This window comes from Passer domesticus, chromosome 6 (assembly GCF_036417665.1).
Source record: "Passer domesticus isolate bPasDom1 chromosome 6, bPasDom1.hap1, whole genome shotgun sequence".
In the NCBI taxonomy this organism is placed as follows: Eukaryota; Metazoa; Chordata; class Aves; order Passeriformes; family Passeridae; genus Passer; species Passer domesticus.
The window spans coordinates 23797856-23809973 of record NC_087479.1 but is presented as its reverse complement, the minus strand read 5'-3'; the positions used below and the strand labels follow the sequence as shown (position 1 = coordinate 23809973).

At 38.3% G+C, this 12118-nt stretch overlaps 1 protein-coding gene and 1 long non-coding RNA gene across 6 annotated transcripts in view; one reads left to right on the top strand and one right to left on the bottom strand.

Annotated features, from left to right (window-relative positions):
- Window positions 1-12118, top strand: part of LOC135302890 (melanoma inhibitory activity protein 2-like) — a 53737-nt gene extending 41619 nt beyond the window's left edge. For 4 of the 5 annotated variants that reach the window (XM_064423896.1, XM_064423895.1, XM_064423898.1 and 1 more), the window contains 11 exons: window positions 94-195; window positions 1783-1843; window positions 2159-2194; window positions 3120-3187; window positions 3871-3953; window positions 4307-4438; window positions 5942-6094; window positions 7445-7576; window positions 10086-10162; window positions 10530-10764; window positions 11554-12118. In XM_064423896.1, the coding sequence (XP_064279966.1) occupies window positions 94-195; window positions 1783-1843; window positions 2159-2194; window positions 3120-3187; window positions 3871-3953; window positions 4307-4438; window positions 5942-6094; window positions 7445-7576; window positions 10086-10162; window positions 10530-10764; window positions 11554-11702 (1228 nt within the window). In that variant the 3' untranslated portion in view covers window positions 11703-12118. The remainder of the gene's footprint in view (window positions 1-93; window positions 196-1782; window positions 1844-2158; window positions 2195-3119; window positions 3188-3870; window positions 3954-4306; window positions 4439-5941; window positions 6095-7444; window positions 7577-10085; window positions 10163-10529; window positions 10765-11553) is intronic. The other variant, XM_064423897.1, reaches the window with a different exon arrangement.
- Window positions 5958-10574, bottom strand: LOC135302898 (uncharacterized). Its single transcript, XR_010364450.1, has 2 exons — window positions 10457-10574; window positions 5958-9215 (listed from the first exon to the last, which is right to left on the bottom strand). It is a non-coding gene; the product is annotated as an uncharacterized LOC135302898 (long non-coding RNA).

The window sequence follows — 12118 nt, the reverse complement described above, 5'->3', positions numbered from 1 at the left end:
TTGGATTTTAGTTTGTTTGAGATGATTTGTGGCTGCTTTCAAAATTGTTGACTTGAAATAAAATTAACCATAGTTTTTGACTTTTGTTTAAAGGAAGTTGACAGTAGAAGAGAGGGAACGTCTACAAAAGGAAGAAAAGCTTTCTAAAGTAGATGAAAAAATTATTCATGCTGCTGAAGAACTTAACAGCTACAGGTAATTGCAGATTTTAGTTGTTGTAATCACTTGTTCCAAAGTGAAGAAAGAGCAACAGAGAATTTTAAAGAAAAACACAGCATAAGCAAATGTATTTTCTTCCAGTTTCTTTATGGTGTATGTGTGTTAGACACTAGTTTGTGAGTAATAATACAGACTAAGGGTGGTTTTACTTTTAAAATAAGTTAAAATGTTAAACATTTAGGTATTGATTATGGCAACTGCTCTTCCATTAGAATCCTAATTGTACTGTTACATTAGCTTTAATGGTGTGGTAGAAGGGGGTCTCTAACCTCGTTCCCCTTAGTGAACAAAGCTAAAAATATAAAGTTAAGAGAACGTTGTGAAATAAATTGAATGCTCTGTTTCCCTGCAGAGCTAACATTTATGCTGTATAGTTACAGTATTCTGTTTCTCAGAGCTTTTCAGATAATTCTGTTGCTTAGAAATTATTTACTAAAATATTGTCATGGGTGAGTATTTGCTGTAGCTGTTTCTTAACTGCTTGGCTCTGGTTTTTGTTACACCAGCTGTGTGCTTCTGGGTTTTTCCCTGCATTTCCTCTAACTGTGACATAATTTTTCAATATGTAATGTGTATTTGCCATTTAACTTCAGTGTTTATGGGGGTATTAGGCCTAAGTGAGCAACAGTGATCAATACTTCTTCTTTGTGGACATTCTTCAGTATTCATACAGGAGGACAGAATTCACTCTTCCTGATTTATCCAGAACATGGATTTTGTAGCCATCCTAATTTTAAAGAGAATATTAGTATTGCAAATTGAGTATAACCATTGCATGGCTGTGTCTTTGGCCCACCTGCTGAGAAGGTGTAGAACCTAGAGAGGCTGTGCACAGGGCAGCTGGCAGCAAAGGTGGCATCACACATGAGGTCTTGAAGTAACTTCAGCACAGGTTCCTGTCCCTCAGGCCTGACTGTGACAGTGTGGTGCTCCAGCCACATCAGTTCCTGTGCTGAGCTGAGTGAGCCTGGCTGGTAGGGCATGTGAGGAAGAGAACAGCCTTGATGTTGGAAACATCACAAATCACTGAAAACTTGGGGCTGTGTTGGGCTTTGGGTTCTGTTCTCTGGTTTACATCCCTGTTTGCCTAGAATATAAGGTCTAGAATGTCCACTGTTAATATAATTTTTTGTATTCCATGGGCCTAAGTGACAATTCTGGTTCTTAGATTTTAAAAAAAAATCTTAATTGCACCTTGTTTATGGTGAATTTATTGTATTCAAAACTTTCCTGCACGTTTTATTACAATATTGTCACTATAGGACACGAAAAAACACGATGCGAACATGCTGCTGTTCTCAAGTAAAAAGGGGAAGTTTATTTTCTAGTTTTAACATTTATAGGTGACAGTGGATTGGAGGGTGAAAGTGCCACCTCTCCAATGACACTGGACAAACCAACAGTCTATCACATTTCTCCTTCTCCATAAAAGAATGCGAACCAATAAATTATTTACAGAAAGTGTGTGAGAAAGTTTGCTACAAGAATGTGAACATCAGAAGGCTTAGAAAATCTTAAAAAAATCAGGGCAACACAATAGCATAAATTCTCATTTTGTTACAGAGAGAGAGCAAAGGACCTGGAAGAAGAGCTGGAGAGAACCATTCGTTCTTATGAGAATCAGGTATTTTGTGCTCTGTGACAACATCTGTGTAGGAGGGATTTACTGCAACTGCAATGCCCCTTGCTGTTAGCTTGTGAACTGTATTTGGCTTAGCTTTGTTGGGTGTCTGATTTTGCCTCCCCCTCCCTCTTCTTAATGTCATCTGGTTTTGACTGACAAAATTTCATAGCAGAGATCACCAGATAACTTTATTGAAAAGTTGAGTTTTCAGTTTAGGCATCTCATTATAAGTTACCCACAAACATTAAATTATAAAACAGAGCATATACTCATAAGCTTTGGGGTTTAGATGAATAATGAATCTCTCTTTCACAGATTACTTCACATGAGAAAAAAGCTCATGATAATTGGGTAAGTTCCAAGTGCTGAATTTTCTGTGTTTTCTGCATCTTCATTTTTCATTATTTGAAAAGTTTGCTTTATCACCCTCTGATTCATACTAAAACCAGATCATCAAAATTATTTCTAACCTTTCACTTTTAAACATATTTTTTTCAGAAATACACAAAAGCATGTTAAAAACACTTCTATTATATAATATAGTTGGAAAAATTAAACTGGATACTTATGAGCACAGTAGAATGATAATCTTATATCATTTGTTATAGCAATAAATCTGCTGGAAGAACAGACACCATATAACAAATGTGTGACATTTTGCTAATAATGAAAGCTTTTGGCCTTGTTTCAATGCCATTTTGATAATTTCTTTGGGTGTACTTCACTTCTTTTATCTACAAGTAGAACACATTATGTCCTGTGAGAACAGTATGTTCCATTGACAACTTTCTAAGAATGTTTCTACAAAATCCATTTTTGCCTTCTTTTTTCCAAACAGGAAAATTTAAAATATCTCCTGACTAATACATTCTTCACTTTCACAGAATATCTGAGATAAAATCCTGCTAAAAGCTGTGGTGCTTTGTGGCCATAATTCCAGAGATTTTATCTATCTGATTTTAAAATACAACAATCTTACATAGAATTTGAAACTTCAGATCTTCTGTAGATGCTTCAAAGCAGGTATAACCAAAGAATTCAATTTCTGAGGTTTTAAGAAACTGCAGGAAAGCCTTATCATTCCTCCAAAATTTGGGGTTTAGAGCTGCTAATACCATTTGCTGACATATGTGAGGCTCCATACATGAGTCATATCTTGTGAATGCAGTCTATACACTTCACATAGAATGTCTTGGACCTAGGAATTGTCATATTTATGAAGCATTTAATCAAAAAATAGCAATATCTAAGCATCTGGTTTTGTTCTTTTCCAAAGCTGACAGCCCGAGCAGCTGAAAGACACCTCAATGATATAAAAAAAGAAAATGCACATAACAGACAAAAGTAAGTGCAGTTCTTATCTACTCCTAAACAAATGCAGTCTCACATGTGTTGGATTTAGGCAGTTTGATGTTTTCTGTCAATGTATTGTGGCCCAAACACAGCAGAGTGATCACAGTGCCTGAGTTCTGGAAGAAGGGAAGTCACTTGAGCTTTCCTGTAATAATCACACGCAAGAAAATAAGAACTTAGGAACTATGTGAAGTATTGAAATACCTCAGGAAGGAAGCAGAATATAGTACTAGAACACAAATGTTCGGGGGCAGGGGGTATTATTTGTTTGTTTAAGTAAGTAAGTATGTATCAACCAGATATTGTGGTTACCTTATGATTTCACAGCTTATCTCAGAAGTTAATGCTGAACTAACAGTTGGTGGTAATTAAGAGGAACTTTCAGATGTGAGGTTAACTAATACTTGGAGGGCAATTAGAGTGACGTCATACTAGGAATGTGACACTATAAATGCAACTTCAGCTTCTGAATTACAGTGCAAACACAGCAACATGGAGAAACACTTCCAGGCATTTTTAAGTTCAGAGTACTGTGACATCCTTTGTCTTATTTATTTAGGGAATAAAATACCCTGCTTCATTAACCAGTTAGATAGAAAGCCTGGCAGTAAACAGTGTAGTCTGGTAAAGCTTTTGCATTTCTTGGTCACTTACTACTTATTGTCTCTTTGCAGATTAACTGAAGCAGAATTTAAACTTGAACTTTTAGAAAAAGACCCTTATGCTCTTGATATTCCAATGAGACCATTTGGCAGAGGTACAGTATTGAATTGTAAAATAGAGCCTAATTCTTTTGGTTTATGGTTTTGTTTCCCAAGACCACACATATTTAATTGTTTGAAAACTATCTTGGCCATGTGTATGTACAAATACCAGTCATTTAAAAAAAATAATTGGGTCATAAGTGGCTCTAGGTCACATCAAGTATTTTGTTGAAACTAAGAGCATTTGTAGTATTGATGAGAGTAGGGAATATGTTGCACGTGGTAATGAGAGCACAGTTTTCGTTTTAGCTACACAGTTTAGTTTTTAACTTCACCTGAGAAGTTATTTATACAGTTTGTTAAACTAAGTATTGTGAACTTGAGTATTTTGTTTTAACTGTTCCAGAGCATTCCCCATATGGACCCTCACCAATGGGCCGGCCTTCATCTGAAACAAGAGCTTTTCTTTCCCCTCCAACTTTATTGGAGGGTCCCTTAAGGCTTTCACCTATGCTTCCAGGTGGAGGAGGAGGAAGAGGTACAATTCTTAAACTTGAAAATGTATCTATTCTGGATTTCTCTCTCCTCTCCTATAAACGTGTCACACCTTTTCCTCTTGTTAGTGGCAAAAAGCATTAAAACAACCAATTCAACATCAACAGTTAATTGGACAAACTCTTCCTGTTTTACAGCTTACTTCTAAAGCTTTTTAATGTGTAACAATGCAATTGGAAATCTAGTTTTTATTGGTAGGTTGGTCAGTGGATTCATTTTAGAAGCATAAATTAAGAAAAGTAAAAAGCCAGACTTATCTGTTGTCTTTTCTTTCTTGGACAGATGGGGTTCTGCTGAAATAAATATGATTTTAAAGTAAAAGGGAGGAAATTATTTTTCTGAAGAAAGAATACTGCCCCATCTATCTCATTGGTCTACATTCCATGAGAAAACATTGTCAAAACATGAGGCAGTTTTATTGGAGGTTGTGGTACTAGAAAGTTACTGGTTCAGTAAATTGTTTCCCTTCTCTTTGTTCTAAATTTGAAGCAGCCATCATGCATGGAGAGTGTTTCTTCCCTGCTGATAGAAGGGACCAGGAAGTTTTGTGTGTAAGGAGTACAGTTCAGAGATCCCAGAGTAGGTGAAAGTAAGCTGTGGTGGTGTGGGTTGTAAGGGAAGAAAAATACCCTCCATTCATATTTCTTATGCTGATGGAAGCAGTGTAGGTAAATGCTAAAGTGAAGTTCAGCATCTGTTACAAGTAATAAATAAGCTACTCTTTATTGTATTTTAACCATTGCACCCATTGAAGCCTCTACTTAATTAGTGGGAAATATGTCCAAATTTCTATTCCATAAGGATTTCAGCAAGTGCAATTGCTGGTGCAATCTCAGAGTGCACAAAACACACAATGGCTTCAAGTTTTAGGTTGAATTATAGCATGGAGAATTAGAGAATGATAGCAGAATTCAGTATTTCTGTAATTTTTCAGACCCAGTCTGTTTTACAGGAAGCTTGCAATCTAAAATCACTCATTTTTATGGTTTTTATTGCACTTGGTTATGTGTTGACCTCATTTTGGAGGGGTTTTTTTGTTTGATTTGGATTTTTTGGTTTGGTTTTTTCCTTCTCCTTGAATAAAGAATTAGAACCAGAAGAGTGTTGAATGCTGATGGGTGTTTTATGATACCTGTATTAACTCTCAGCATGCTAATTGTTAGTTTGATTAGCAGCAGGTTTTTATCACTGAGAAGATTATTTATCGTGAAGCTACCGGTTTCTGGTTCAAATTAACTGAAACTTGTAAAATGATTAGTTTTTTCAAAAGCATTGCAGGTCCTCTAAGTTGAGCTGTTACTGAGCTCAGAGTTTTCACTGCACGCCTTGGAACCCTTCCCGTGGCCGGAGCAAACACCGAGCGCTCCTGTGTCCTGGCAGTGGTGGTGTTCCATGAGCTGTTCCACTCTCTCCACACTGAATGAGGAAAGCCACAGCAGAGGATTTAAAGCACAAGGGTGAATAACTACTCCATTTCTTCAATTAGGATCCAGAGGACCAACTGCCATGTATGAAGCTGGAAGTGAGAGAGGAGAGCTGAATTCTGACAGACTCACTGATGCCCACAGACCACCATCAGATACTGGATCCCTGTCTCCTCCTTGGGAAAGGGAACACAGGATACTTCTGCCTCCACCAGGTAAAAACTCTGCTTAGCTACTGTATCCATGGCAAAGAGGAGTTACTGACTTGCAGTCTATATATTTAACTATTTTGGGGTTAAAATATTAAATGTTTTCTTGGACCTGCACATGTAACTGAACTGGTATTTTTTAATAGTATTTTTTCCTCTTTTCAAACACTGTAATTCACTTGCACTTCTCTGCTATCTTTTAAGTACATATTGTTATTATCAAGGGACAGTCAACTGGTTTCATAATTTTACTGGGAGCTTGTTTAGTATATTAAGAGACCTGTCTGGGCTGGATAGTTAATAAGAGATTTAAGAATTAAAAAGTTCTAATTTATTTAAATTTAAAAAAAAAGAAAAAAGAAGACATGTTGAAAAATATTATTTAAAAAAAAAAAGTTTATATTAATAGTACAGGAGTACCATGGTACATTCATCCTGTCTGGCACATGTTTTCCTATTGTTACTGTCTCTTCAGTGATTAACAGCAGCAAAATCAGTCTTCACTCTCACTTCTTCAGCTAAACATCTGTATTGTGCTTGACCACTCAGGGAAGGCAGAGATTAGTTAAGAGGATTCTGCTGGTATTTCTCAAGTAAAAACTTGGGGGTATGGACAACTTTCCTGGATACCTGTAATAAAGAAGAAAAAATGTTACAAGTTTAGAAAAAAAAAATAGGTAACACACAGATTAAGGTACCTCAGTTATTACTGCAGCAAGCAATACACATCTGTGTGAAAGCCTGGTGGTAGAACTCAAGCTCCTCTCAGGATGTAATTTCTCATCTGGCAGGTGTGGTCTGTTGACAGGATACTGCAGAGAGGTAGTTTGGTTTCCTTGGCCTTTCCTTCTTGTTCTTAGCCCACCTTTGCCCTAGGATCTCACTGATACAGTTTGTCTTGTAGCTGCATGACAGATTACTAGATCTGATGCCAGCAAGTTGGTGGAAACATATTACAGCACTGTGAAACTCAATGGAAAACAGTATTCTTACCTAAGAATGGCTTAAAACATATAGTACCTTGTTTTGTCTTCCATCTTCTTTGCTAGGCTGAACCTTTGTTTCAGGGCCCCACTGTTTATGACTTAGGCAATCACAACTTTCAAAATTCTGCTGTATGTTAAACCAGAAATCAATTAACTTTTTCTTTTGCAGCTCTTTAGAAACATTACCAATTGAATGTACTTGGTGGGATTCCTCTGGGTTATTTAAGATCTGTTTGCTCACTCTGATTGATAGACACTTTGTATATTTACAAGAGCTTAAGATACCCGGAGAACCTTTCTGGTCTAAGATTGTGTGGAATGAAGGAATAAATCTTCACAGACCTGTTTTTTGTGATTTCTTCAATGTTAGGTGAGCCTTATGCTGATCCAGCTCTTCCTGTGCGAAGACAAGAGAGATTTTTCCCTAATCCTCCAAATACTGGAAGACTTTCTGGACCAGCAGAACTACGAACTTACAATGTTCAGTCTTTTGATAAAACAGGTGGGAGTTGCTTTCATGATACTCTAGAATGGAAAATCCCAGTATAAGCTGGCTGTGCGTGGTAAGCTGTGGCAAGAGGACAGGTTTTTAGCTACCACAAACCTGAAGTTCCATTGTGTAAGAAACATTTGAACACCTGCTGGCCTTGATGCAGCCATTCCCTGTTGGAGCAATAGCCCTCCCTGCTGTCAGGTGGACAGGATTCTGTGAATAGCAGTCATCAGGTATTTTTGTGGTCTGCCCTCACTGTTCTGTATGTTAGCCACTCGTAATTGATTGAGAGTCTGTTTTGGTCCCTCCCATGAGGCTCATCACAGCATTAAAACATCACAAAGCCATACTTGCATTGCTGTGCCACATTTGGTAAAGTTAGAAAGGGTTAGACTTACAGAGAGTGAAACAGAAACAGCCAAATGTTCAGGTGTCCACTGGCTTGGTGCATGGAGGTAGAAGGCCTCTTCCTTCAGACTATGGACCATAGTGGCAGGTTTTTGTAGTTCTCAGTGAATTGCCCCCATTTTAATCACACCTTTCACTGACCCACTCATTTTGAATTGGCTGATTATGTACATTTTCGTTTGTGACACTTGCCAACTGCCAGAAGCTCATAGGCAAAATTTTGGTCACAGAGACCTTATCACTGACAGCTTAAGAACTTAATACTTACTAAGCATTTTTCATCTTTATGTAATGCCTTGCTAAGTCACATGTGTCTGATTCATCAGCAAAGTGAAGCCATTAAATTCCCAGCAGAAACTTCACCACCCAGGACTCAGTTCCTGACAGGATTAGTAGGAAGTTGCCATCTCCCTTGCACCATTTCTGGCTAGAGGAGAGAGAAGCTTTGCTACTCAGTGTCACAGTGTGTGAGAACTGGGAATGCTGAATTCAGTTTCAAGTTGAAGGTTCAGGTTTCAAAGTGAATTGCTCTTTACAGGAAGACAGTTCTGTCCCTGTGCAGCTACTGACCTTCCCTCTTTCCCAAGCCTCTCTCAGTTTCACTTCTGCTTTCTCACTTCTGCCTCTAATACTTCATGTTCCACTGAGCTCTTTCCTCTAGCACCTGGCTGCTGACTGAAGGACAGGAGACAGTGTCTTTGCACTTACTAATGCATCTTTTTTTCACCCCTTTCTTCGGTCACTACCAAGCAACAATTTATTTTTTTTTAAACGTTGTAGTCAGTTCCTGGGCAATTTAGAGCTGCTTGAATGGAAACAGGGTTTTGGATAACCTTGTTGCCAGCATTTAACAGGTCATTAAGAATGTGTCACTGTTGCTTTTTAGAGACACATAATTTCACTGGAGTTGACTGAGTATTTGTAAAAAAACCCAAAACCCAAAAAAAGCCCTTCAATTAAAAACCAATCACCAAAAAACAGCCCTTCCAGCACATCTGACTTCAGAACAGCAGAGTGTCTCACAGTACTGACATCAAGGCTCCTACTCATTAGAGTTAACAAGTTACATTTCTTAGGAAGAAAATCAAAATATTATTTAAAATGAACAAAATAATACGTATTTTCCTAAGATTGGGTGGCAAACTATGAAAATTTTTCACTTGAGAAGGTACCTGGAGGAGGAAACTTCTTGTCAGGAAGAGTTAAAGGTTGACAGAGTTTGTAAGGAACTTCTAAGGACCTAAAATGGAAAGTGTTGTGCAACATAAATATCAAGGCATGAATATTCTCTATGTCTGTGTGACACAGCAGTTGAAATGTTTTAGATTAAGTAACAATATCATCAGCAAGGCAGGGCCTGCTTGAAATGACAAGTAATTTAGAGTTTTTTAAAAGACCTGTCTTTTCATTGAGAAAGAAAGGTTTGTTTGCTTTCAAAGAGTAGAAATACAACATACACATAAAAATTCTGTCACTAGTTAGAAGTCTTGTTTTGGTTTGTTGTTTTTAAGTATAATCATCTCTATTCAAGCTGAAGCATTAAGAAAGCAATATTTTTCAATTCCCAGATTTGGGAGGTTGTTTGTTTGTTTAAAGAAAGTTTATTTAGTGTATGTTATATATTTAGTATATTTTTATCCAGTCAGATTCTACTTTCTGACAATTCCCTTTAATAGTTTTCTGTAGTTGTTATTGAAAATACTATTTCCCAGCAAAGTTTAAAAGTAAAAAGACTGAAGTTTGTATTTATCTCTTATAAAATAAATAAGGCAAATGAGAGGAAGAGGAGGATGATTATTATTATTTCTGACTACTCATCCAAAAATTATGTAGTTCTGGAAGTTTCCTTGATATTTGTCAGCCAAGGAGGGAACTGGTTTTTGTCATACTTGAATAGGATTGGTGTGAAGCTCTGTGCCAAAAGCATATCATAGCCCAGCCATTCCCAGCATGGAGCGTACCAAAGAAATAAACTATTAGTTGGAGGGAGGAGGGAAATGGAACTGCTGCTTGCTGTTGGTTTTGTTGCTATTTTTTCAGAAAAAAATACTGAAATCAGTGGAGAGAAACAGATCAGCACTGAATAACTTATTGTAACTTCTGCATACAGATGGACAGACATCTTCAGAACACAGTCCACGAACAGAACCAAGTGGAGATGGGATGAAAGATCATTCTAACCTTACTGTAAGTAGCTAAAGAGAGGCTTGATTTAAAGAAGCTTTAATTTTCTGCAAAAAACATAGAAACATTTGTCTGTAGTCCATTGGTCACATTATATTGCACTCTTCAGTGCAAATTATAAAATTATATGTATACATTGCCACAACACTTACTGTCTTATGAATTACTTTGATGTATTACTAATATAATCCCTTTTGAAAATTAATTATATGGTCAGTACACATAGACAGCCTTGCTCAGGATTGTGCTGCAGCTGAGGCAGAGTTGGAACTAGCTCTTAGCTAGTGTCACACCTACCTGAAAGTGGGCCTGATGGGCCTGGAGATGTTCCCTTTCCCTCACTACCTTCCCTGCTTTCCTTGTGTTGCAGAACTCGCTCCCTGATCAGTCGCTGGCACCTGAAAGTGAAGCTGTCGCTTCAGGGTTTGCACCCCCACCTTTCCCTCCTGTCAGACCTCCACTGATGCCTGTGGACCCTCGAGCACCACCAGTACCTTTCATGAGACGAGGCCCTCCTTTTCCTCCCCCTCCTCCTGCTGGCATCTATGGGCCACGGGAATGCTTTCCAGTACGAGACTTCAGGCCTCCGCGCCCGCCGCTGCCAAGTACGTGGCTTTAGGCAGCCTTTGTTTCAAGCTGATGAACGAGTGCTTTGTGCAGGTAGTGAGTTACCACAGGGGGTAGAGGTGTACATATTTGCACAACTGCTTCTCAATTCAGCTAACGGGGCATCTTTTCTGATTAAGGTTCGTTGTGTTGTACACTTATTTTTTCACAACAGCTCTTCTTGATCTTTTTACAAATACTAGCTCTGGCTGGAAAAGACCCCTACATGTACTGTTCAGCATTTAAAGGATTTGTTTTGAGGGGTAGGAAGGCAAGTAGGTGGTTATCTTAGTCCTTTTCATCCTATGAAATTGCATAAATGTTAAGTTTCATCCTCTGGCTCTGAAGTGTGCTGGTGTCCTGCAAAGGGACAGTCCCAAAACCACTGTTTTCCCTTGGATTCTGCAAGACTGGAGCAAGGTGCAAGTATCAGAGTGCAGGACTTCTTTCTGATTCTTGCTGTTCTCCAAATACGTGTGAAGAACTAAGCCATTTATCTGCCAAAATATCTGTAAGGTGTGGCACGTAAGGGTTGCTGTGGCAGTCTGAAGGGGCAGCAGCCCAGGAGCTGGCAGTGGCTGGCTGCTGCTTTGAGGCTGTTGTGGGTAACTACTGAGAAAAGTGATGGTTTTGTTTTGCCCTCCTCTTTCCTGGCATCTCTGTCTCCTTGGATCCTGACATGTGACTTCTAGTCGGATAGGCCTAGCTGAGTAAACCAGCAAGAGGAGCAGGTGTGCATGTTTACTGTTGTGATTGATATTAACTGCATTACTCTGATTCTCTCACAGTAAGAAATCCATTTCCAATGAGACCTTATCCTCACTATCCACCTCAACGACCTGGATTTTTGCCTCCACCACCTCCTCCTGAAAATAGAGTTGAACCATCTCAGTCAAATCCATCAGCTGTAGAACCAGAACCACAGCAGGAGACTTGACAGTCATCTGGGGAATGTCCTGAACCAGTTTTGTGCTCTCCTACTGGCATTTTTCCTTAAGTTAAGTAACCGTTGTTACTTAGGTCTATACAAACTACTTCGCTCAAATTGAAGCTTAATAGGGAAAATTCTCAGGATAGTATTTTGTAAATAAAGAATTAAATACCTATGAATATTGTGAATAAGTGATTTCCACTGTACAATAGTCATTTTAAATTACGCATTTCTAACTTGAGTAGTCTCTTCAGAGGTGTATAAAATTAAATCATGTGAACCTTGTTGTAAAAGTCCAGCTGCTTTGTGCTGGTTGAGCTGTACAGGGAGTCTCTCTGCATGCCAGAAGTGATGCTTGCTGCTTTCTGAATAGGATGTGAAAACAAATGGAAAGAGTTAATAAAAATCTACAGAAAATGAAA